Source organism: Macrobrachium nipponense, chromosome 15 (assembly GCF_015104395.2).
Source record: "Macrobrachium nipponense isolate FS-2020 chromosome 15, ASM1510439v2, whole genome shotgun sequence".
Classification (NCBI taxonomy): domain Eukaryota; kingdom Metazoa; phylum Arthropoda; class Malacostraca; order Decapoda; family Palaemonidae; genus Macrobrachium; species Macrobrachium nipponense.
In genome coordinates, this window is record NC_087208.1 from 74,317,802 (window position 1) to 74,345,563 (window position 27,762).

The window sequence follows — 27,762 nt, forward strand, 5'->3', positions numbered from 1 at the left end:
CATCACACCGAAGTTCTCACCTTGTTAAAAACCACAACTTCCACTTTCCATATAGGTAGCGGTCCTTGGCGCCTCGCATCTTGGCTTGGTGAGAGTAATGTGTAATTATGATTTCCATATTTTTGTCGCGGTCATTTTTGATAGCTTCTTACATTCTCATAAAGTGACGTGTGTTCATATATGCTTCACTTCCTGTGAGGCCAAGTGTCTCGTGCATTTTATTCCATCGTGCTGGCATTAGCCTGTCCAATCACCCTCTTGAATATACAGACAGAGCCTTCAGCCACGAATTCTCTCTCTACATACGACCCCCTTTGTGTGTGAGAATGAGTGAACAAGTGATAGACATGACTTCAGTGAGTGAGTGACGACATTGAGGAGAATCTCGCAACGAGAGGGAACTCGACGGGCCCAAGGAGGTTGCGGTTTTCTCACGCTCTACGGCCCCCCCGGAACCGAACCGAGGGACGAAAGTCTCGCACGACCAAGGCGTTGTCATGCTATGATCGTCAGTAGGTCTGTCGGTCGCCTGGTCTCTGCTGCTGCTGCTGCTCTCGTCGTTATTCTGGCGGGAAATTCGGGTCGGGGTTGTATGAGGATCACCAGCAACACGGTCACTTTCTGCTGTTCTATGTTGCTGTGGGAATATTTGAGGAGAGGTGGCCCAGGTTTAGTCATGGGAAGGAGGAGAGGCACTTTCTAAAATCCGCGGAGCGAATATTGCGTCTTGGGATGAGATTGTCTTTGGCCGATTGTCGGTGCAGTAGTGCGATGGATGGCCGACGTCGTTTATTGTTGTCAGAATGAACGAGTTTCACTCTCTTCTCTTCCTCTCCATCGTTCGTCTATCTCTCACTTTCATTCTTGTGTTTGAGGACAAAAAATTCGAAATTCTCTCTCTCTCTCTCTCAGAAATCTTGATTTATTTTATTAAACTTACTCTTAAGAACATTTCCTGCGGTTGTTGAAATACAGTAGATGTTTGTGTATGCACCAGTTATAATTTTTGCGCCATAGAATTATTATAACAGCCATCGCTTTTTTAAACTCCCGTCCATTGCAGCGGCTGGCCTTTTGGATGGGTGGCGCTCTATATCCATGCTTCATTGTAGATTTGCATTTTTTTTAAAGACTAGTTATTTACTTTAAAAACTAATATATATCTATTTAAAAACTAATACATATCTATTACACACATATATATTCATTATATGTGTGTGTAACAGTTGTCAATTTTTTTTATTAATTTTTTTTTTTAGATAGGAATTTCATCCACAAATACTCATAATAGCCCAGAGATGAAAACTTTCCTAAAGTGACTGTTGAAATACAGATTAAAAGATGAAAGTAGGAAATCAGTTTTGAAAATTCATTTTAGTTATAAAAAGAGCTAGATTCATCCAGCAGAAATGTTTGCGTCAACTTTGGTTTTTTTTTCAAGTGCTGGAAGGCATCTTGTAAAAGTACCGTAACAGGTGATATAATCAATAGTAAATAACTTCTCTTAGGAACGAAAAGAATTTCGTCATTTTTTTAGTCCAGGAAAAGAACACTATTGAGGTGGCTATTTGTCTATCTTTTCTCTTCCCTTTGAAATCATAAGAACTACTCAAGCCAGAGTAACGTGATTATCCACCCATGATCGTTCGTCTGAGAGAGGTGCCAACAATATAGGCCACCGCCGGGCCGCGGCTGAGAGTTCCATGGGCTGTGGCTAAGAGTTTCTTACAGCTTTATAAGCTGTAGAGAAAACTCGATTGCATTTTGTATTTGCTTTCTTAGCCTTTACTTAACAAAGAAAGAAGAAATCATTTTTAAGGATGATGGTAAAAAGTCTTTGTCAGACCGGAATGTAGTCATCAATTGGTTGGAAGTATGCTGTTATCGTGATATCATATTGCAGTGCAGCACTGTTCAAGACGAAATGCATTTGGAAGCCTCTCTGGAATGAACAAGGCACCATATTCTTTCAAGTAGGCTTCTTTTTTTTTCAGTCCCTTATTTATCTGCTTTTTGCCTTCTGAAGCATGCGGATGTTTCCTTCAGATCCCTTATTATTCAGCTAAGGTCACTTTGGTCAGTAACCACAAGTAAACGTACCTTCTTTTCATCATTACTGCACAAGAGCAGTATTATACGTCATCTGGTTCTCAGGATTTGTCTTACAAACGTATTATTGAAAAAGTATTCACTCAGTTGCTTATTCAAGGCCAGCTTAGCTCTTTGACATAAAGGCTCATATCATATATAGATATATATATATATATATATCTATATATATATATATATATATATATAATATATATAACGGTCTAAAGAAAGACAAATAGCTGAGAGCCTCTGTCAGTGGCCTCGCCTCGACCAGCTGAGTCACTTGCTGTGTTTATTCAAAACCTCATGATAACGCTATCTTAAGCTGTGTACGAACTGGCTCTGATAGATAAGATGACGACTGTAGGTCATATTGATAATACCGATTGGCTAATAATGTAAGTAGATTTTGTCGAGGTACCAGTACGTCAGGTCGCCCGGGATATTTGGGGGAGAGAGAGAGGGGGGGGGGGGGGTGTTAACGCAAAGTTTCAGTTTTAAATGACACATGTAAGAGACAAGCGCTCGAGAACACCTCTCCATGGAGGGTTTTTGTGTCCAAGCTTCATGGAGCCTATTTAAACCCTCACTGTTGGTGATATTGGTATTTTAGAAGTGCAGACGTAATTTTTGCTCTCTGCAGATCCTCGAAAATTATGCAGCAGGGAGTTTAAGGTAACTTCGAAGTATTTGCTTGCTTTTAGTTTTCTGTATAGGAATACTAAAAAAAAAATCTTCAACCTTGTGGAATACACCGCTACCTTGTAGTTTTATTGGACGTATTAGGAAAGTAGGTCAAAACGTGTGTTGTAACCCCCTGCACAACATGTGGTTGTCCGCTGTATCCATTGTCAGATATCAGTTGCAGTGTGCGGATAGTCATATAATTAAATAAGGATATGAATATACGCAGTTTTGACTACTCAAATTGGGGATGGCGACCCTTGTAATATTTCTGACATGTCATTTTCCTGTCTGTAGTTTTATAATATCACGTCCTTGATAAGTATTTTAATGCGTACTTTGGCTGACCCAACTAACTTCATATGAATGATTCACCTGTTTGAACATGAATCTGGTCGGTTTGATTGAGGGTTGAAGGTCGGTAGTATTGCAGGCGAGTTATTCCTTTGCTGATTGACAGTATTTCAAACATCTTTTTCCCTGATTCTTGTGGACGTAAGAAGGTTGAGACCCTGAAAGAACCCAAAAGCTCCCATGATGTGTTCACATGGCAAGAGTTGGCGACTGGGTCTTGGTTGGTAAGGGAGGGAGGTGGAGGGGAAGAGGATCAAGGACAAGTTCTCTAACCTTGCCGATTGTGAAGGAGAGAGAGAGAGAGAGAGAGAGGAACGAAACCAAGTCGTCAGCTGATTATTACATAACATAACCTTCATCGTTAAAGGTACGTCAAAGGGAAGTCGTTACACAAAATGTCGCCACCAGGCATCATCATCTTCCTTGTAAAGTCCATTCATTCATGGTGTACCGATGAGTATAGTTATGAATGAGGAACGTGATACATTGTATGGAGACCTTTCTGTCTTTCTGCCTCCTCCATGCACAAGGGGGATTCTTGTGGAATTGGATATGTTTTTATCTAATAGTGATAGATCAGAATACTGAAGTGGCTTTTGCCCTTAGAACTCCTTTATTCCCTTTTTTAACATCACCGATTCCTGCTTCACTCTGATCTATCTACATTCTCTTGGGTCAAAGGAGGAATGGCCCCTGGTTAGAGGGTGATGTTTTTGCAGGTGAAAAGTGAATAATAATATATTAATTATGCAGATGCATTGAATACATCGGGAATGATCATAACATGAATTGTCTTTCATAAAAACTGTAAAAAGGATGAAGCTTGCCGTAATATATTTCCATGGATCATTTCCTTATTCCTCGCGAAAGTTTATATTCTTTTGAGGAAGTGGTGGTTGGTTCATTGTCGTTTCGGCCGTTCAAGAATTAGCGCAGCAGTCGGCTATCTTTTCTTTTTAGAGAAAACAGCTTTTGTGCTTATTTAGAAGAACATTCTGTGTATTTTTTGTATTATTATTTATGGTATTTGTGGACTGCGTGCGTTACAACGGATGGCGTTTTAAAGGGGAACTCTCTTGTCTCCCCTTTCGTGTTTGTGTGTGTGCGCGCCCTTCCGTGTCTGGCTGAGCTTGGCAACTGGAATTAGGTAGGCAAGAGTACTTGCCGTACATGGAGGGATTTATAAGAATGAATTTCGTCAGGGTGAGGGGGAAGGGAGGGAGCTGGTGTTCATTGGAAGAGAAGAAATGTCAAGAAACGGTTGTTCCCGCGCTCCTGTGGAAACGTAAAGGTTTTTCGATTAGTGTTCATTGATTAACTCGCACCCTCTTGCCAGTCTTAGTTGACGACGGCTATACGGTGACTCTGAACCTCCGACTCGACAGCTAAAACTATTATGATGAAGGTAGAGAGATCTGCGCGCATGAGTAGTATAGTATAATATAGTATGCTTTGATTTTCTCGAGCGACGGATCGAGTTCCTTTCCCTAAGAGAAGAGATGTTGTTCGTTTTCAAGGACGTCCAGATCTCCAAACGTTTATTCTAAGTATAATCGGTGTTTTATTTGGGTTCGCAGTTATCAATTCCTGGTTGATTAAATAAATATTTAGTGATTGAATGCTTAATGTTGAATTACATATTTAGTTTGAAAATTTATTGAATACACGTATTACGATTGTAGTGTTATTGAATAAATATGGTTGAATTACGTATTTGGTTTGAAAACTAAAGTATTAAACAACAGTGGCAACACCGCATTCTTTAAATAATAATGATTATTAGAAGAAAAGAAAAAAAGGAGGCTAGAATGCGTCATGAATGAAATGTCGCCAACGGCTGGAAGTAAAAGTTCTAATCAATAGAGAGAGAGAGAGAGAGAGAGAGAGAGAGAGAGAGAGAGAGAGAGAACGTAATCCAGAATCCAACCTAAAACGTCCACCACAAATTACTAGAACGTTGCAGAGTTGCATCATGGTATGTTGTATGTGCAGTTCGTCTCGCTAGATTCTTGCAAGAACCAGTCATCTGTCACTAATATTATGATGGTAAACTTGAGCTTTTTGTAAGGTGTATATATGTATAGCTTTTCTGTATAACTTGATTTTCATGAAAGAACTTCAAGGGTTGGAGAGAGATTTGTAGGCTGCCTTACAAGAGAAAAATAAATAAGACAGACTCTAGGAGCGCGTGATATGCATAGCGTTTGGCTCTTCAGCATTTCATCACCACTGGCTAAATAACACACTTTTCTCGTTAACAGTAGCCGTCAGGTGGTTGATGGGCTCCACCCACCCACCCCTCCCCAGTGAGACGTAAGTGGAGCGTTGGCCTACTTAGTATAACTGTGTGGTGGAACTCTTCTAGATATCTCCTCCCCTTTCCCCTTCTTTCCGATTCTCGTAGGAAGCTAAAATGCTTTCACTTGTGTAGGTGTGAGTTGCTGTTCGGATTTAGTTAGAATAATAATTATTATAATATATATTATATATACAAATACATGTGCGTTTATGTGTGTGTGTATGTATATATATATATATATATCACACATGTATTTGTATATATATATATATATATATATATATATATATATATATATGTGTATATGTGTAGATATATATATGATATATATATATAAATATATATGAATATATATTATATATATATTAATATATATATGTATATATATATATATAATTATTAAAATTATTTAATTATATATATATATATTAATTTAATATATAATTCGATTTTACATGAATTTTGTTGTAGAATTTTTTTTATAATGGGCATTTAGGTTAGAAGTAAGAGTGGGTCAGTGAAAGCAATATCACAGTGATTCAGGAAAAACAGGGAAAGTCTAAGATTGAATGATGTGAAATACTTCTTGGGGAGGTATAGTATATTTTAGAGCCATGAGGAATTTTTTAACCATGAATTTTAACGATATTTTCACTGATATTAAATGTATTTTTGAGTGAATGCAGCACATCCTCCTGTGTTTTTCTCTCTAGCTTTTAACAACAGGCCTGTGTTGCACATGGTTGGCAGATGACTACATTTTTTTATGATTGCATTGTTTAATTTCAGACACACACACACGTGTTTTTATTTTCTGTTATCAAAACAAAGTGAATTTAATGCCAATTTTACCTTGACTTTTGGTCAGTAGGTCAACATTACATTGTACTAAAGAAGGGAGAGTGAATGTTGTAAATTGGTTGTGAGAGAGGGGAGGGGATTAGTAGGAAATTGGGGAGGTGTGCTATTTAACTTTCTCTCTCAAGGTCTCTCACATGTTACCACTGGGTTTCATTTTGCTTCATTAATGGCCACTTTTCAAGGGGCAGTGTATCATGGAAAAAAATTTTATTTTGTGTAATTAATTGTAGCATAACCACTAATTCATCCACATTCTTTTTCATTTTCAGGTTTTCCACTCCTGGTGAAGCCAAGGGAATTCTAAGACTCCTTATCATTCAGAGAATAAATTGAAGAAAAGAGATCGTAGTCTGAGTCCTTGAAGTGCTAAAGAAAAGGAAAAAAAACCTGATTTAAGGGTTGGGTGCGAGAGGTGTGAGGTTGGAGGAGGTGGTGGCTGTTGGGCCCAGAGGAATCTTCCAGGAAGCGGAGTGAGGCGGCTGTCGTCAGCTGCCCGCCCCAACCAGTACCCACAACTCTGGCAGGAGGAGAGCAACAGGTCAGATATGAAAGGGCAGCTCTTAAAAGTTTTAAGGTTATGGAAAATAGTGAAAGTGAAGACATGATTTTTTAATAGTCAATAGTTTCATTTGGCTTGACTAGTGACCTAAGATCAAATTAAGCCAAAGATTAGGTCCTCTACGCTTGACAAAATTCACTAAGTGTCCAATAAATGGCGATTCCAAACAAATGCTTGAATAGGATTTAATGGATGTACGCAACAGAATATAGCTCAATCTTTTTGAAAAGAGCATTTGGGATTACAGCTCTTGTAATTACACACAAATTTATTTTCCATTAACCTTCAAGAGATTGTAATATTTGTATTTACTGTAGAATTAACCCTAGATATTATATATATATATATATATATATATATATATATATATATAATATATGTATGTATGTATATATATTTGTATTTACTGTAGAATTAATCCTTTATATTTGTATATCTATTAACATTTTTGTTAAAAGTGAAGTAATGTAGCAGGGTAGTCATGGCAATTATACTACATAAGTAATATATTTTCCCAGTGGTTATGATCATTTGTCCAGCGTGCAGAAATATGGCAATAAGAATGAAATTTTTTTATTGGTGTTGACCCAGCAGTTTATTATATCTTTCGAGTTGTAGGCTAAGCCTTCTCAGTTATCCATTAGGTAGAGTCACTGTCTTCTGTATGTCAGAAGAATTACTTCAGAAACAAAAAGTAGCCATGTCAGATTACATAATACATAGTGGGATGTTCACATGAAACTAGTATCAATTATATTTGGCACCAGTATAGCAACTGGAGTTGATGTACCAGTACTCTGCCTTCTCATGTCAGTTCATTTGTTTTGGGGAGCTGCATGCCAACAACTATCAGGTGTTGCTTCAGTCCCACCTTTCCTTCTAACAATTTTCTCCTCATTCATCAAATAGTTGCTTTAGCATGTGGCCTTCTTCCTGTTAAGATACCTTCAGGGAAAGTTTACCCTTTTTGCCTTTCCAGTTTTTGTCCATTCAAATATGGGGAGATTGTTTTATTGTATCATGCACATTTTCCACATAGTATACTGCAAGGGTCAAGTTATCAGTAAATTTATGGAGATGTCCTTATGACCTACCAACATTACTTGAAATTAAAATAGCTAAAAAGGCTGTGTCAAAATATGATTCCAAGTGAATGAAAGGTCTGTTATTTCAAATAAGATGTCTGATTACAGATTGACCGGAGGATGGAGCGTGAGAGTAATCAGCTTGAGGCTGGGCCCATCCTTTGTCGCATGGGGTGTGGATTTTTTGGTTCCCCCAACACAGATGGTCTGTGTTCGAAGTGCTATAAAGACGCACTGAAAAAGAAACAGCAACCCCCATCTAACGTAACGTCGCCAACAGCCTCTGTCGCACCAACCTCGGTCTCTCCGGCACCCCCTACAACCACACTTCATCAGGCCGTAACTGTTGCTACTACTACTGGCCAACCCACTGTGCAAACCCTAACACAGGTAGAAATAGAGTATACTTTGTTTTCAACAAAAGGATATGTCTGTGATGTAATACTATATTCTTTTAAGTTTTCACAGAAATCTTAATTTATTTAATAACAGGGTTGGCTCAAATCTTACAATTGAATTGCCACTGATACATAGTTACACTTCATATTGTATTAAGCTTAGAATTTGCTGTTATTCCCTGTCCTTTGAATTTATAAATTTATTTGAAACTAGTAATTTAATATGACAAATTTTTAGCTAACTTTTGAAACATCTGCAGTGTATAATGACATAAATTTATTTTAAGAGGATAATTGATTATATTTAGAATTTGTAAACTTTTCATACTGTTAGTGCATGTATATTTAAAGAGAGTTGATTATTTTAAAAGTAAAGATTGATTTTGAAGTAATGGGTAGAATTTTTGTGAGGAGAAAACTTAATTAATCTAAACATTTTTACGTAGATGGCAGCCGTTCCTGGCTCAGCAGATAAGTGCGATGCCACAGAGGAAGGTGGTGCCTCAGCAGTTGAAGGAGCTGAGGCAGACAATGACTCAAGCAGCTCTGAAAAAGATGGAGCAAAGAAGAAGAAAAACAAGTGTCAGATGTGCAAGAAGAAGGTTGGCCTAACAGGTAAGTCTGTTATGAAGTTCTTCATTTGACTACTGTACATGTATATAATGTATGTATTGCCTCAAAGTGTTTTAAACATTATTTTAGTGTAAGGATTATTCAAAACAAAATTCTAAGTAATCGTAAAATTGCTTTGAAGATAAATAATAGGTATTTACATAGTATGCATTATCCCTTGTCTTTTAGTATTGTCATTGGTATGCAGTAAGCCAACAAGATGTTATGAAAATGTAATTTTACAAGATTTTCATTGATGCCACAAACAGTAAAGGTAGTGTAAATTACTTTTTTTGGCTGCCAGACTAGCATCCCAACCTCCTTATGAGGGTTTTTATTGTTTTGTAGGATGTCTTTTATTGCATTGCTCATATGAAAGTGAATTACTCTACAAATATTGTATGGATTTTTTTTTTATTTTCAGGTTTCACCTGTAGGTGTGGGGGCCTTTTCTGCTCAGTGCATCGTTACTCTAATGAACATCGATGCACATTTGACTATCGTGAACATGGCGCAGAGGAAATAAGGCGAAACAATCCAGTAATTAAGGGTGAAAAAATACAGAAAATATAGGACAACAACGAGAAATAGTGGAGCCCCCACTAAACTCGCCCCCTGTTGCGTCGCAAACCACCGAGAGAAAGAAGGAACGGAGATGATGATGATGATGGTTAACTGGAAAGGAGCAGCACCAGCATGTGCTGTCTTAAATAATATGATCACATGAATTTATTTTTTTTCTTGATATTTTTTCTCTTTTGTCTGTGAATAGGGTTGAAAAGAATAATACAGTATTTGCACATGGAAAATTTGTGCTATACTGTAAGGAGAAAAGAGCTTCACGTTATGGCTCTAGATGGAATTTTTTACTATTTGGCTCTGCTATGTTGTGTTTTGTGTCTGCGTGGGGGGGCTGTAGAGACTGGTGTCGCAGGGTCCCGCCATGTGTTAGCATTACCTCATCATGTCATCACCATCATTGTCATTAATGTCATGATTGCATCAGATTCATTGTCATTCTTCATGTTCACAGTCACCCTCCATTAGTTATGCATCCTCATACATCATCATTCCACATCATATTGTCATATGTCTAGTATATAGTGAAAGCTTTCCTAACTAATGCCTTCTTGATACAAGGCCTAAGTTGGGCAAACTCAAAAATGTGTCTGAAAAAATACATTAAAAATGACAAAAAAAAGTGTGGTGTTCCTGAAGGGCAGATCCACTCCCATGAAGTGTACTTCTCAAGATGAGGCTTAATATGAACTGCACATTCGAGTTCTCTTGCAATGGACAGTCAGTACTGTACTTGCCCTCCATGGCAGCCATTAACTGCAGGTCTTGTGATGGGACAGTACCCTCGTAGCATAAGCCTTATCTTCCAACTGCATCGTTCTGCCGCCATCTCTAGAGTTGTAGGCAAGTGTAAATATCCTTGCCTCCTCGAATGGTGTGTATACGTTAGTTGGTAAACAGTGCCGCCTTAGGCCTTACTGCAAATTGACATTTGTGCCCAATTTATGCACTTGGACTTTATTAAATTAAAAAAAATAATTGAATGGGCTTTCAAGCCTTTTGTAGTGGATATAATGAATATAATGAAAGGACAAAAAAAAGAAAAAAAATGAGGTAACCTTTGTTTGTATGTGTATGAAAGTTACTTACCTCTAGGGCAATTGTGTTAGCATGTGTGCTATTATAACTTGAAATATAAGATTTTTTTTCTTTTTTTAAGATTAATATGGGAAAAAATGCCTCGTAGGGAATGTCCTTTATATAAGTCTTGATTGAGCATCTTTGGGGTTTTCAATTTTTTTTCCCATACCTTATAATGTGCATTGTTATATGAAGTCATATGCACCACAACTAGAGGAAATTGATTATTTTTTTGTTGTAAAAAGTATCCTTATTTCGTTAATAATGCTGTAGTTGGTGCTTAAGAGTAGCTGACATTAAGATCACTTCTTGTTTTTTTTAATGAAAATAAAGGTACAGCAAGCTCCTTACAAATAGCATTGTGATGCCCTCATATGAGATAAACTTAAAAAATAAAAATCACTCGCCATTTTGCTCCTTCCAATTTAGTATTTAGTTTAATGCCAGTCCGGCACATCTTGTTTGTGAGGAGTTTGTTTTGTTTTTTCCTTTTTCTTTTTAAATCATTGCTTGATAACTTTTCCTCTTGATTATAATGGATAGTCATTGTTACTATATACGATTTGTAGTCAAAATGTCATGGTGTACTCAATAAAAGGGTACAGCTATAACTAATAGTTATTTTAATATCCAATATTTCACATTTATTAAGCCATAGTAACTAGTGTTGTAAACTTGGCCTGGTATAATTTCTTAGTTTTTAAACACACTCGGTACATTTTGTAACAAAGAAGTCTTCCTTTGTTTTGTGGCCAAAAATTTTGTTACAAACAATTTACTGTAATTTTAATGTCTGTCAAAAATTCGACCTTGATTGTATGGATTCTTTATTTAAGTTTCCAGATGGAAAATTATACAACTTTTAACCATGGGAATACTCTGGTAGAAGGTTTAGACACGAACTGTGACAGTCAAAAGTCATGACCAAGTTATGCTTTTTTTTATTATTATTAAGAAGCAGCCAGTGTGTCATCTGAAATTATAAGATTCAGTTAATGGAAGATTGTAGTATTTCTTGTAAAAGGTTAGTGGCTCATTGATTCATAGTAGTACATAGTTATGTTTTCACAACTTTCATGTTGTCCTTGATGAAGTAATGCACTATAGCAAAGACCAGCCAACTTTGCAGCTAAGCCCTGCCTACTGATTACATCACGACCATTTCTTGAAGCTGATTGGTTGGAAATAGTTTAGAAAAATTGGTTAATAGGTGGTTCTTTTAATCTTCATTTATTCTGCAATGGTTGTTTTGTCGAACTAAAATATGCTGTGATGATTATCAAAATGAAACTTTATATTATCCCCTGAAATAAAATCATAATTCACATCTCCCTAAAAATTGGTAAAAATCAGAAAAATATGAATGAAGTCAGTAGTTTTCTGCGTTGCTGCAATGTTGTGTTTTGTAAATGAGGTTCACCTGAAAACGGGGGTGTCTCTTGGAATGTCTGCGTTCAAATTGGTGCACTTGAATCTCTGAACAATGGTCATTATTGTCTGATAGTCAAGCATGTTCGCCATTCTAAATTTAAACACAGAGACTCTGAGCTGTGGAGACTGGTATTTCATAGTGGATTCTGGAAATTTTACTACATTTGCATAGTCTGTGATTTCTGGAAATTTTACTACATTTGCATAGCCTGCAATTTCTGGAAATTTTACTATGTTTGCATAGTCTTCAAATCGATTTCATTGGAATCGTTTACACATTCGGAGGGATGACAAGCAGTGACTGCACTTTATAAAACAAGATACCTTTGTTTTAAAAAACTTGCAGTATGATAGGCTGTACAAGTCATACTGGATATAAATAGCTGTGAATTTTCTTGATATTAACTCCTTTTGAAATAATACGATGATAAAAAACGATGTGGACCTGTAAGGTCCTATGTCTTTTTGTCGTTTTATGCAGCTAATGACGTTTGGATTATAGGTCTATCTTATATTCAGCCATTTTATTGTGATTCTTGTGGTTATTCTTGTCTTTGTTGCTGCTGCTATGATGCTTCTTGTATCTTCGAAAATTTTTCTTAGGGTATCCTAACATTGCAGAAGAAACATAAAACTATTCATAAAATAATGGCGTAAAGAATTATCGGGCTATTCTTGTTAACTGAAATTTAGTCATTTGTTTTAAATAAAAGTAATAGAGAACTTTATGAATAAGTCTGCTCTAGAAAATGAATGGCCCGAAACCAAGTGATTCAAGGGCTACTCACAGACTGGTTTGGATCATCTCCTGCATAACTTGTCAGCTATCATATATTTTTCTAATTCGTTAAGTATCTTATGATGCCTTCTAACTGTAGCCTTTATTTTCATAGAAATTGTACAGCAGCCTTATATTTACCCGTCAGAGTAATATGTGTTATCCCTTCAGTAAATATATTTTCAATATAGTTCATTGAGCATTTACATTATATATCGTGGAGTTGAAACTACTATATTAATTAAAAGCAGCTCTTATTTCCAACACCAACAGACGCAGATAGAAGACTATTTTCAATAAGAAATTGAAGTGTAGACTTATGTCTTGACATTACTTACTTCAAAATATAAGAATTTGACGTGTAGGCGGTCTATGTCCTGTCACTGCCTCAAAATATAAGAATTTAATGTGTAGGCCTATGCCCTGTCATTACCTCAAAATATAAGAATTTAATGTGTAGGCCTATGCCCTGTCATTACCTCAAAATATAAGAATGTGTAGGTCTGTGCTTTGCCGTTGCCTCAAAATATAAGAAATTAACAAGTAGGCCTATGTCCTGTCATTGGCGCTAAATATAAGAAATTGACATGTATGCCAAATCTTTCGATACTAACATCTGACAAGCAGGATTATGATGAATTAATACTCTAACATCTCAACTGGCTGCATAAGTCTATGCTCCATTTCAATTAATGTAGTCTATGTCGGATCGCTTATGCAAGGCCAACACCAATAAAAAAAACATGATGCGTATGTATTTAGGCTGCACAGCATCGGAGATATCAATTGCAGACTTCACAACTCCGGGAACTGAAATCTGTGGTTTCATGATTCATGCACGAAACTCAACATCACCAATTGGAGTCAAATTCGTACTGGTAATCATTTGGACTTAATTATTGTGATGATATTCCCCTTTGAGAGCTAGTCAATCACAAGCATGCAGTGGGCGGGGCTTAGCTGCAAATCTGGCTGGACTGCTGTAGCACAGATTAACTAGAAAATCAAACCTTAGCAACAAGACTCCCGGTACTACAAGCTTTTGCACAACTTCTAATGAAGTTATGGATCTTTGCCCTACAAAGAGGTGTTTCAAAGCAAAAAGTTTTTTCGGGTAAAGGGGAAACTGTAATTGGTGTTAAGACTTGGGACAAATGCTAATTATTCCCAAGAAATAAGTATTATGTAAATTACAGTAGCAATAATTTCTAACAGCAATGTGGCAGAATCAAAGCTAACAACAAAGTTATGTTAAATGTACTGACTCAAAAAGACCCTCAGCCACACTTTGCGTTACTTTATTCGACAGGATTTGTTCGAAATATGAAACATCCCCATAAGAAATAAAGGGAATCAGGATAATTCGTTCCAGCCAACCCAAAAAGTCTCCCTTTTCACATTTTTTCTATTATTAATGTGTTCAAAAGTTAAATCAAGAGTGTAAAGTAATGAAACTACGTTATATGAAATAAAATTTTCTAAATTTTATTTTTTCTCTGTACGATTTACACGAACTGTTTGGTAAAAATGGCGCCGGCCGGCTGGGGTATGGAGCGGGAGGAGACGGGAACCCTCTTGAGCAAACCGAATTGATTGCAGTATGCAAAGGTTGATAACAAAATACATTTTATTCGCGTTAGGCGCAAAGATAATTAAAGGAATCGATAGTGTGTGTGTGTGTCCGATTGTGTCAGAGAGTAATCAGCGTGTTTACTTGGTTCTTAATTGCACGAAATAGCTAGATTAATTATGCCACAATACATCAACTTACTGTTGGCAAACGTCAGACTTTTAAAACAAGCATGAGGATTTTACAATAAAATAAGTAATAAGTCAAAATGCAAGAGAAGGAAAGAGAAATAAAATAACTTTTCACAAGGAAGCCGTTTAAACAAACAATCGAAGGCATGAGGCAGAAGCTGAAAGCGGCGCCAGTTTGTTCATTACGATATTTTTACAGTAGTAAAAATATCGTAAAAGCAATTATCACTAGATTGGTTTTTTACTGTAACAAAAATAAAAGTGATTTGGGCAGATCGAGTGTAAGTGAAAGAAATAGGGGAATAATCATCCAGATCAGCTAAGTAAATGGCAGCAGAGCCCCCCCCCCCACCCCCCCCCCCCCCCCCCCTATCCCCCCCCCCCCTCTCCTCTCTCTCTCTCTCTCTATCTCCTAACTAGCTCTCTCAAGCACACCGAACACTGACTCGAGCAAGCGTTTTTTTTTACCGTGTTGTATTTGTTTTCATGTTTTATCATTAAGTTAAATTTATTATGAAATATAATTTTTTGTGTGATTTGGTACTGCTTTTACGTACATATTATAGTAAGGATTTTACTGCCTCTTCTTCTCTCATCAACAATACCACGACGCACGATAACTTAAAATCATTCATTCATTATTCCTAAAAAATATAAACGCTACCTCCCTCTACATCAAGTTAGTTGTGTATCATCGCAATGACGAATGATTTTATTAATCATTTGTGCTAAGTTTTATTGTGAAAAGCTTTGTTCTTTCATTTACTATTTTGTTAATATTGTTCAACTCAAGGTCCAAAGAGTATAGGAGGTCTTGTCAGCGCTGACCCAAAATAAGCTTCTGCCAGGTCGAGAGCGTGACGTCAACTCAACCTCGCCTTAGCTACCACGAGGAAGGTCCTTTATTAATCCAATGGACAACAGCAAATACTGTACGTGTTTGCGGATGCTCAACATCAAGTTAAGCTTTTTAGAAATAATTCTCTTGACCATGGATTCATATTGCCGGATGGTACAGTTGCCTCAAAGTGTTCCTATACCCCGTCCCCTTCTGTTTCATGATAATGGTCTGGTAACACAGCAATGAAGCCTGTACGTCTTGTAACGACGGATGTGAATGGTTGAGCTATTGATGCCAATGTTCATATTTTCTAATCACTACTGTAGACAATATGTTAATGATATACGAATAATAGTTCACCTTACCAGGGAACTGAGTCGATGTTAAACAAATAGAAAAATAGTATAGTAACAGAGCAATAAGAATAGCAATGGTAAAAATCACATTCAGTCCTTATTAACCATAATCGTCAACCTTTGTTCCATTCAGGTGTGGCTGTGCAGGCGCGTGCTGGGATCCTACTTTTGTTCATGGTAGATCATTATTAGGTGTCAATTTCAGAACGTTATTTGAATGGAAATACGCTTTGGATTTACACAATCCATCTATTTATAAAGTAATGAAATTATAAACCGCAACTACCAAGACCTATAAATATAATTTCATAAAGGCAACTATGATAGCCATAGACTGGTTACGATATGGAAGGCTTTGGGGGAAAATTATAGACCACCAGGTGTATAAAGGAACTAATGTATCCAGTGTGTTGTCACTCATACTTGTTCTTTATTCGAGCCACTTCTCACCAGAGTAGCCTAGATGGAAATTTCTCTGGCCGGTATTCAACTCGAGTCATCCGAGTAACAACAGACCTTAACCACCCTGATGGTCCTTACATACCAACCCAAGAGTGGATAAAAAGGAATAGTTTGCAGTCGATACGAGTTTTCATTTCAGCCTTTCGTCTCGTGGGATTCGTGACTGGATTTCTTGTGCTTCAGTCTCGAATTTGTCGACTATTTATGATCCCGTGGATTTGTCAGTTCAAAGAATTCAAGATACATTTTGCTATTTTTGCGTCCTTGTCCATTCATTTTATTTTTATTTTTATTTTTAATAAAATTTTAATTGAAACTGAATTTGATTAGTTTTTTGTGTGTGAAAATGAGCACCAAACTAATTTTGAAGGGAACACGTAGTTCATTTGGCTACATCCACTATAATTGTTATTCATTCTTTTTCATGTTTAACAAGCATTGTTCCTGATTCCAGTAATTGCAGCTTTGTATTATCCTGACCCTTCCCTGATTAGAGCATCAGTGTCGATTTTTGCTTTCCTTATCGTTAGGATCAAATTAAATGAGTCCGTTCAACCAACGGCTCCCCCACCCCGCACAACTGCAACCTCCCAGGTGGTCACTCCTCACGAGATGTGGTGCGGAAAAATCAGTATTCCTAAAATTTCAACGGTCACATGACCATTCTTTCCCCTCTTTTACAAAGCTCTGGAACTGCAGTCTAATAAGTTCTGTTTGCCTTTGCTTAAAGGTCAACCATTGATATTGTAATATCTTGTTTCTTGTTCTTGATTTTTTTGGGACGGGGTTTTGGTTTGGTCATAGCACCTAACTCATTCATTCTCCTCATGATTAGAAAGCAGCAGTACTTTGGTCTAACAGAATTTAGTGTTGCCCTTAACGTGGTAGCCAGAAGGCTTCTACAAATTATTAACCTGTTATTTAATTTTCTGAGTAAATTTGATTTGACTGGCATTTCACCAAGCTTAATTTTCCTTTCAAAGAATGAAATCCGTTACAACTTATTATATATGTTTATAAGATGCAGATAAAGTTTTCTGACAGCTCAGGATATAGTAATTGAGATGAAAGTGTTTTTGAAAGTAAAGGAACAAGATGCACAAACTTTTTGTTCCTTCTTTTGGTGCTTTTCCTGTCAATCATGAACATCTTAAGCAGGTCAACGCCAACCAAACCTACATATGAGAAGTGAAAGACATTTTACATACACACACTGCACTGGAAGTAGTGTAGAGACCAAGGGGCTGGATTCTTCTGACCCTAACCTAGGCCTTTGTCTGACATTGGAATACCATGACTGAAACTGACATAGTCTCTTAGTCTTCAGCCCTCAAAAATTTAGGCCAAGGCCACAATGTATGTCATTGGTTTCGATACTAAAAGGCTAGATTCTTCTGTCCTTGGCCTAGGCCTACATCTTGAGCAGGACATTCATCGAATGACTCATTAACTTAGTCTAGGGTTCTATGTCCTTGATGATTTAATCTGAAACCGCAATATATTTGATGTGTTTTAATAGAGACTAAACACTGTTCTGCTTTGAAGTTTCCAGGTATATAGATAACTACTTACTGAAGAGCAAGGAGTATTGAAGTCTCCAGAAATATGGACAACTACTTGACCCTTATTATACAGGTAAATATATCAATATGCAGCTAATCAAGCTGGGTAAACTTTGAGGTGGGCCAGTTTACAAAATAATGCATCAATGGAAAGAGGAAGATATGCAGAAATATGGATAACTACTTACTAGGGAGTACCATTGAAGTCTCCATGAATATAGATAACTACTTACTGGAGAGAAGCATTGAAGTCTCGAGGAATATAGATCACTGCTTACAGGAGAGAACCATTGAAGTCTTCAGGAATATGGATAACTACTTATTGGAGGCAGCATTGAAGTCTCCATGAATATGGATAACTACTTACTGGAGAGAAGCATTGAAGTCTCAATGAACGTAGATAACTACTTACAGGAAAGAGGCAGTAAAGTCTCCAGGAATATGGATAACTATTTACTGGAGAGAAGCATTGAAGTCTCCAGGCAGTGGTCAATAATAAGCCTCTCATGTATGCAGGGGATGATCGCGAGGATAGAGTCCTCACCTCCTCCCATCTTCTACGAGGCTATATGATTAACCTGATGGCGCTGTTGCTTCCTCCCGAGGACTTGAACCAGATGCTGACAACTCGAAAGTTACGAGATCGGTATCTCAGGTTAACCAATACCTTAAAGTGTTTCGGGAGCATTGGCAATGTGAATATCTCTCCGCCTTGCAACCGAGGCACGACTCCCAGCAGGGAAAAGGGCCCCACACGGGCGATATAGTGCTGGTAAAAGTTGATCAGCATAAGCGAGCTACATGGCCATTTGGCAAGATCATGGCAGTATATCCAGACAAGGATGAGATCATTAGATCAGCAAAGGTGCTGTATGATGGCACAGAAACCCTGCAAGCCATCAATCACCTTGTTCCCCTAGAAATTACGTCACCAAATATGACAAGCGGAAAGACGAGGGCGACTACAAAGGAGCTGGCGTGAACTACAATGGAATGGACGATGAGTTGGATGGGATGGACGACAACGGAGATGTGGGACAGACGCAGACCAGTGACTACCAGGACAACAAAGCATCTACAGGAAACAAAAGGGTGATGGAGGCTCATGATAAAAGGGACTCAAGTGATGTAGAAGCTGTGAGTGATGACACAAGTAACATGCTGTTACTTGTCGTACACAGTTTGGACAAATTGACCAGACCAAAAGGCCAAGTGATAGACCTAAACGCAAGACAGCCTTAGCTCTGAGAGATAAAATGCTAGTGTGGATGGAGCGGGGAGAAGTGTAAGAGTGAAAATAAACTAAATCCGTGAGGTTGAGAGAGAGTTACCATGTGAGTTAGAGCCAGGAGGGTGGTGAAGGGCCATAGAAAACGTAGTGTTGTAAGAGTATAGGGAGACTCACGAGCGTACCTCGTGCCAGCTATTCTTGCGTAGCACAGGTAGTGAATGAGGAGTCAGAGTTGGAAATGTAATTGCAAAATTGTTGTGCATTTATCAGTTGCTATTTTTTATTTGATTAGAAGGTGATCACCTGTGTATGTGATTGATATTTTGCCATAGTACCTCTCTAACAAGACGAGCGCTCATCTCTTAGAGGCGGGCTGCCACGTAGCAACAGAGTTTGCCTCCCACCATCCGACACTTCCGAATGCTTAGCCTTGCAGCCAGACATTTCTAGTGTGGAGAATGTATCGAAAAAGGTAGAAGCCCCTTTGTAACGACAAACCTTCCATAACGTCCGGTTATTTAGTAAGAAGAACGTCAATGGTTTGGTGATGTGGCTACGTGAGTAACAAAACAACGAATGCAACTAAAAGGTTGCGGTGAGCCAAACTGGTCAGAGGAGAAGAGAATTAATTAAACTAATAAAAAAATAACCTTTCTGTAAATAATGAATCCAAATTTATCCGATGTATTAAGTATAAGAAACAAAATAACTGCCCAAAGCAAAAAAGCTGAAATTATAGCGAATCTGGGAGAATGACTAAAAATTGAATTTAATGATGAAACTTCAATGGACCCATAATTGAAATATAGAATTATTGCTTTCAATTCATGAAGATAACATGCGCAATAAACAAGTCCGCATCTAGGCGTCACAAAGTTGTAGAGTGGGGCATCCCTCCCTTCGCACAGCATTCTTCCCCAGGGCGTGACTCGGAAAGGTAAGGCGATTGCAACAAACTCCTCTGATCAAGCCGGTGAACAGTTGTACAGCAAGAACATAAGTTAGGTTTATCAAAGTGCATCCGTTGCGTATTTGTCTCAACTAGGTCATTATTGTGTTAGAAATATCAGTTCTAATACTGGGACCCTTTTTACAAAGAAATTAGTGACAATGTGTTCATTTTTGTGAAGATTATCCCCTTCAGGGACTTAGTTTTCCGGTTTGACCGCATGACGACCGAATCTTTGTTCTAATGGCTATTTAGCAGTGGATTTACACTTGTGAGGAATGTAAATAGTTGCAATGTAAGGGAACTGTCTTGTTTCTTCAACTTGAAGAGTCTATTTTTGTAATAAAATGGTAAAACTGTCGACCTTGTCTATTCAACCCTATCTGTGTAGCTGTTGCTCCGTCCTTCATGATCTTGTCATCGGCCCTCAACATCTGGACAAAGAACTCGTGATTAAAATCACTACAGTTGCTGTAATAAAATTAGTAAATAAAGTATAAAAATAAATGTTGAAAAGGAGTTTCATGTAAAAAACCTAAAAAAACATATACTATATATATATATATATATCTATATATATATATATATATATATGATATATATATATATATATATAGAATAACTTGATCACGAAGTATATAATACGTGATGCTATGTATAAATAAAGGTTTTTTGCCACGAAGGAAAAAATGAAAAAGCGAGATAGCCGAAAGTACTTGGCTATCTCGCTTTTTCATTTTTCCTTCGTGGCAAAAAACCTTTATATCAATAAATATCTATATATATATATATAATATATATATATATCCCTAAATATCTATATATATATATATATATTATATATATATATATATATATACAGGTAGTCCCCGGCTAACAACGGGTTCCGTTCTTGAAATGCGTCGTAAGCCAAAAATCGCTGTAAGCCAGAATATCTTCAAAAATCCTTAAAAAAAAACTTACTTTTAATGCTTTTGGTGTATTAAAAACTTTGAAAACTGCATTTTTATTGGATTTTTCATAAAAAAAACTTCAAATATTGATTATTTTGCATTTTTGGAGTCATATTTCTCCGCCAGATTGGTGTCGTAAGCGGCTTAACCACGAAACGTGTCGTAAACCTGAAAATATTTTGAATATAATTGAAAAGTGCCGTAACCTTAGAACGTCATAAGAAGAAGCTGCAGGGACTGCCTGTGTGTGTGTGTGTGTGTGTGTGTATATATATATATATATATATATATCTGTGGTATATCTATATATATTAATATATATATATATATTCAAATATATTATCCATACACATATGTTAGGACCAGAGATTAAGGCAGGTAGCTGGGTACTGATGATTTATTTACAGACGAACTGGGTTGATATAGACAGGTGCGGACGGATAAGTAGTGCCGACTCACACTGAGAGCAAAAATGACTCTGAGACAGTAGATTTGTGTTTTCTTACAAACATACATTTAAAGATAATAAGGCGTACAAATAATGGAATTATATATGTTATACATCGGCGGAAAGGCCGCGGAACCCCGTGTCCTTGTGACACTTGTTGTGGGGCGTCATCGAGTGTAGAGTCCTTCGGTGTTGCTGGTTGACAGGATGCTTCCTTTGGCGGTTCTACTGTGGGCTGGGGCAACCAAGACTGTGGAAAGAGCTGCATTGTGTGTGGTGGTGGAGTGGGATGGGGATCCCCAGGTGCGTCAGTGGCGTATGTTGGGCTGAGGAAGTCCCCAGCGTGGCAGCGGTGTCCTGCAAGCAGAGGGGAACCACAGGTGAGCAGCGGTGTCAGCAGGTCGAGGAAAACCACAGGTAGCGGCATCAGCAGGCAGGGGAAGCCCACAGGTGTGGCAACAGTGTCGGTGGGCCAAGGAGGACTACAGCCGACAGCATCAGAAGGGTGAGCAGGTCCACAGGTGTGGCAGCAACGTCAGGCAGGCCGAGCGAGCCCCAGGAGGGACAGCAGCGTCGAGGGTTTGAGGCGGCCCACAGGCAGCGACATCGGGTGGGTAAAGCAGGACCCTGGGTGTAGCAGCCTGGGGACTCGCAGGTACGACAATGGCGCTGGGGGAAGAACAGAGAGGAGGCCTGCAGGTGTGGCAGCGACGTCAGGCAGACTGGGGGAAGAACCAAGGAGGACCGCAGGTTCAGCGGGTTGAGAAGATATCTGGCGTCCCCCCGGGTGAGGCAAAGGAGGCCGCGACGTCAGATGGATGTTTCTGGACCGCCGCCTGAATTTTGTGTTGGCTGACCAGCACCCAGCTACTTGTCCTCGAAATAAACGGCAAACACACTGGGAAGCTGTGCCGTTGTGAGGACCAGAGATTAAGACAGGTAGCTGGGTACTGATGATTTATTTACAGACAAATTGGGTTGACATAGACAGGTGCGGACAGATAAGTAGTGCAGTCTCGCACCACGAACAGAAATGACTCTGAGACAGTAAATTTGTGTTTTCTTACAGACATACATTTAGATATATTAAGGCGTACAAATTATGGAATTGCATGTGTTATACATCGGCGGAAAGGCCGCAGAACGCTCTATCGGACGGAAGTAAGAACAACGCGACTTGATGATTGGGTTCGATGAAAATAGGGAAAAAGCGTTGTCCTTACAAATACTTCCCCCCCAAGACAATGGTTATGGAATAATTATTGGATGACAATCTTGGAGGCAGGGGCAACCCCGTGTCCTTGTGACACTTGTTATGGGGCGTCATCGAGTGTAGAGTCCTTCGGTTTTGCTGACTGACAGGATGCCTCCCCTGGCGGTAGCCGGGGGGGTTCTACTGTATGCCGGGGCGACCAAGACTGCGAGAGAGAGAGCTGCATTGTGTGTGGTGGTGGAGTGGGACGGGCCGTGGGGATCCCCAGGTGCGGCAGTGGCGTAGGTTGGGCTGAGGAAGTTCCCAGCGCAGCAGCTGCATCCCGCGGGCAGAGCGGAACCACAGGTGAGCAGCGGCGTAAGCAGGTCAAGGAAACCCACAGGTAGTGGCGTCGGCAGGCAGGGGAGGCCTACAGGCGTGGCAGCGGTGTCGGTGGGCCGAGGAGGACTACAGGCGGCGGCGTTGGAAAAGGTGAGCAGGTCCACAGGCATGGCATCGACATCAGGAAGGCCAAGCGAGCCCCAGGAATAACGGCGGCGTCGAGGGCTTGAAGAGGCCCACAGGCAGCGACGTCAGGGGGCTGAGCAGGCCCACGTGTGTGGCAGCGACGTCGGGTGGGTAAAGCAGGTCCCTCGGTGTAGCAACGGCGTCGGCAGGCAGGGGAGGCCCACAGGCAGCGACGTCGGGTGGGTAAAGCACGTCCCTGGGTATAGCAGCAGCGTCGGCAGGCAGGGGAGGCCCACAGGCAGCGACGTCGGGTGGGTAAAGCACATCCCTGGGTGTAGCAGCGGCGCCGGCAGGCAGGGGATTTCGTCTGGGGACTCGCAGGTGCGGCAATGGTGCTGGGGGAAGAACCAAGGAGGCCCGCAGGTTCGGCGGGTCGAGAAGATATCTGGCGTCCCCCGGGTGAGGGAAAGGAGGCCGCGACGTCAGATGGATGTTTCTGAATCACCTCCTGAATTTTGTGTTGGCTGACCAGCACTCAGCTACCCGTCCTCGAAATAAACGCCAAAACACGCTGGGAAGCGCCCGACGCTCCTCTGCGACATCAGCACGGGCCGCCCGCGCCCGCTGATCCCAGCCTCCCGAAGGAAAGCCGTATTCAACATCATACATGGACTCTCACACCCCTCGGGCCGGACGACGATGCGCCTCCTGACGGAGAAGTTCGTCTGGCACGGAATTCGGAAGGACTCCCTCGAGTGGGCCAGGACCTGCGTGCCTTGCCAAACTAGTAAAGTCAGTCGGCACACAGAATCAGGCGTGGGGGAATTTCCGCAGCCGAAACGAAGATTCGGCCACATTCTCATAGACGTCGTGGGCCCCCTGCCCCCGTCGGGAGGCGCCAGATACCTCCTGACGATAATCAATCGCTCCACCAGATGGATTGAGGCAACGCCGATGTTGGAGGCAACCACCAAAGCGTGCGCCGAAGCCCTTCTCACTAGCTGGATCAGTCGATTCGGAGTGCCAGACGAGATCACGACGGACCGCGGACCCGTTTTCCTGTCGGAGTTGTGAGGACCAGAGATTAAGACAGGTAGCTGGGTACTGATGATTTATTTACAGGTAAGGGAAAATTCAAATATACAGCATGCGGGCGGAAATGTGGTTACCGACCCGCGAGAGATTTGTGAAATATGATTTCACAAGATATATACATTGGCGGAAAGCCCGCTGAACGCTCTCGCGGAGGGAAGTAAGAACAACGCGAATGTTGAACTACATACAGAGAAAATTGTGAATAAGCTTTGTCCTTACACCGTGATTAGTCCATTAATGGCATTGGTGTCGTCCTTGCAATGGAGTTTTCAGAGACCTAAACTGTGGTGTCGTATTGAGTCCGCTAAAGGTTCTCTGAAAGTGAGCGGCCATAATTAGTCTGTTAAAGGCTGGGGCCTAAACTGCTGTGTCACCAACTCTGGGAGGTCACCAGTTGTGAGGACCAGAGATTAAGGCAGGTAGCTGGGTACTGATGATTTATTTACAGACGAACTGGGTTGACATAGACAGGTGCGGACGGATAAGTAGTACCGACTCACACCGAGAGCAAAAATGACTCTGAGACAGTAGATTTGTGTTTTCTTACAAACATACATTTACATGCATTATACATCAGCGGAAAGGCCGCGGAATGCTCTATCGGATGGGAGTAAGAACAACGCAACTTGATGATTGGATACAATGAAAATAGGGAAAAAGCGTTGTCCTTACACATACTTCATGTGTATATGATCTAAATTTTAAGGAGGCCTGCCTCCCTCACAAATATATCATATAAAATTGCTCTACTACAGCCCTCACTAACAATTGTAGCTAGGATAAAATGTCCTCTGTCACGTCCCCAGGACGGAACCTGTCTCAAATTCCCTAGATTGAGACATTCAACCAGCAATTGTCTTACAGTCAAGGGCACAGCACAGTTATTGCAAAATGGAGGATATTTGCAAGATGAAGAACCTATAAGCAAGTCTTGTACGCTCAATCTTCACCTATACTATCGTGCACAATAGTTCGTTCCCTCTACTGATCCAGAGTCAACACGAATCCGTGATTATGGTAAAGAACCCCAAAGCAGTTGGACAAGTAACTAATTAAACATCCAATAGATGTCGCACCTGTCGCGAATGTTATAACGACTGTCATTTAGGCTCGTGCCAGATGTTGTGAGGCTGATAGCCCTACCTTAAAGGAAAGGTTCTAGCCCATCCACAAGGACAACTTGAAAGGTAAACACGGATGATTTTGACAATTTTATTACAAAACTAAACTCATCAATGTTAACAGAAAAAACAATAGTAAAACGTGAGCTTGGGTGGCTCAGCACCCCAAATTTAGACAAAATTTACGTGGCCACATGACCACTCAAAAACACTGAAAACTCCGTTAAATTAAATTTCACTTTCACTGAAACAAATGGTGACACATTCTCGAAAGTTGACTAAACAAAGTGAGTAAAGATTAACATAAATTAGCCCAACAATGGCTACAAGAAAGAACGATTACTTACTGTGCATGATTCTGGTCATTCACGCCTCCCTACATGGCCAAGTTCACACCCGTACACCAGGTACAAGACCCAGAAGAGTTGCTATCTGATCTATGTTAATCAGAAGTGAGAGAGCGAACTCGTGGTGTGGCTCGGGTTAGTCAATTTCATCGAGAATTTCTTCTCTTCAAAAAGAAAGCATTCTTTGTTTTTTATATAATTTACAAGACAACAAGAATTTTGTCCTTAATCTATGAGGGAGGAGAGGCGATGACTGATAAATGTGAACAGACAAAAAAGAACCATTCTGCTTTAGCTGCCAGACCGCCTGCTACGTGGCATTTCACCTTACATTGAAAGCAGGAAATGGATGAATGGATGGGAAATACGTCTCAGAAAATTCGTGCACCAATTTTTCGCGACAGCACTGTTAGGGTAAGAAAGGAGGAATGAGTGGGAAGCAGATATGTTTCTTGAGCATAGAGTAAAGTCTCCATAGCCTAATATTGTTAATTAAGAGAGTGAGCATATAGTTTTTGTTGTTGACGATACTGGGTTTGAGTATAAAAGGTTCAGTTAAGGAAATATGTGAAATAAATATGAGAAGTGTTTAGGAAGTGAAATATATAGATATTTTCACAAATGTAACAAGTTCGTATTTAGTAGAAAGATAGAAAGACAGGAGAGAAAAAATATTAATAATAGGACAGTTATAAAGACAACAAAAATTATGCGAGAGAGAGAGAGAGAGAGAGAGAGAGAGAATCTTTCAATTTCTTTTCTAGATTAACACCATAGTGAACAAGCTTCATCTTATAGGTTTCGTTTTATCACCAGGTCAACCGCAATATATTAGGCATCATCAATTTTACTGCCTTTCATAATGATATCTTCATTAATGTTTTCACAATGCATTGTAATAGAAAATAACTCAGATTCTGTTTACGTTTACACATTAGCAAACGAGTTAATTACCGCTGACAATTTTGATTGGCATATTTTAAAAGCAATTACCAGAAAATATGCTATTGTAGGAATTTTAATATAATTTAGTTCTAAGTAGCTTAGTATTTATACTGACCCTCTCTTTCAGACTGCTCAAGTAGTCAGGGACGCCGCCCAAACCACCCTGAAGGCCTGGGTCGGTGGGTTGGCGGCTCCTTACATCGCTGCTATTCAGCATCAAGTAACCCAAGCTTTGGAGGATCCTGGAAACCAAGAAATCGTGGAAGAAGTGGCAACTCTGAATCTGGACCTCAAGCCCATGGCGGTAGAGGCAGCAGGTAGGAGGTTGAGTGAGGCAGGTTTGGTAGGGGCTCAAGGTTTACCCTTGAGCCATTCTAGATCTTCTTCCCCTGTCCCTTCTTCTTCTTCTTTTCAAGGATTCTCTGAGGATGGGCTTTCGGCTAGGCCGAAGTCCATCCAGGCAATCCCTAAGGTCAAAGGGAAGCGTGAAGTAAAGACGCTTCAAAAGACGCTGTCTAAGAAGGCGACTTCGAGCGGTTCTCAAAAGTCTCCGGCTCACCATTCCGGAGCAGAGAAGCCCAAGTCGTCTTCCCACTCGAAAGGGTCCAGAGGGAAGTCCTCCAGAGACGAGGCTCAGCTCCCGTATGATCCTGAGCCTTCAACCTCTACAGGAGCACGCCCTAAGACTCCCAGAGAGAAGCAGGAACCTAGTTCCTTTGATTCGGACTCCTTTACTGCAAACATCATGCAGCAAATGGGTAGTCTGGTAGGGAACTTGGTTCAGGACAAGTTCCAAGAGATGCTCTCTCACATCTCTTCTTCCTTTGAGGAGTCAGGTCAGTCAATCCGGGCCATCTCGGAGAGGCTGGCCAACCAGGAGAACCTCATAGCAGGTCTCCGGGAGAACCCTACGGCAGCTCTACCTCAGCCCGGTGTGGCAGCTCAGGCCATGCCGGACTACAACACCCTCCCTCCTTACACGGCGAGTAATCCTTGGAGGATATCGTCTTATGCCCCCTTTAAGGACGGGATGCTAATGTTGGCGGACTGTGGAACTCGAAGGATTGAGGACTTCGAGTTCCACCCGGCAAACCTGCAACCCCCCTTCATTGGTTACGCCCGCCTTACGGAGGCAGCTATGAGGAGGGAGGATAAGATCCCAAAAGAGACCGTCATCTTCAGTCGGGATCAAGCCCAGCGTGACTGGCTAAGAAACTTGG

At 40.1% G+C, this 27,762-nt stretch overlaps 2 protein-coding genes across 7 annotated transcripts in view; one reads left to right on the forward strand and one right to left on the reverse strand.

The window, feature by feature from the left end:
* The window catches only part of LOC135195057 (uncharacterized), a 153,326-nt gene extending 142,109 nt beyond the window's left edge, over nt 1-11,217 (forward strand). For 5 of the 6 annotated variants that reach the window (XM_064221406.1, XM_064221405.1, XM_064221409.1 and 2 more), the window contains 4 exons: nt 6,559-6,827; nt 8,042-8,323; nt 8,778-8,946; nt 9,368-11,217. In XM_064221406.1, coding sequence (XP_064077476.1) covers nt 8,054-8,323; nt 8,778-8,946; nt 9,368-9,516 — 588 coding nt within the window. In that variant the 5' untranslated portion in view covers nt 6,559-6,827; nt 8,042-8,053 and the 3' untranslated portion in view covers nt 9,517-11,217. Of the gene's footprint in view, nt 1-6,558; nt 6,828-8,041; nt 8,324-8,777; nt 8,947-9,132; nt 9,218-9,367 lie in introns of all 6 variants that reach the window. The other variant, XM_064221410.1, reaches the window with a different exon arrangement.
* A 327-nt stretch (nt 11,218-11,544) lies between these two features.
* LOC135195058 (acid ceramidase-like) overlaps nt 11,545-27,762 on the reverse strand; it is a 338,079-nt gene continuing 321,861 nt past the window's right edge. The window contains exon 10 of the mRNA XM_064221412.1: nt 11,545-11,575. The gene's annotated coding sequence lies outside the window, so the exon portion shown is untranslated. The remainder of the gene's footprint in view (nt 11,576-27,762) is intronic.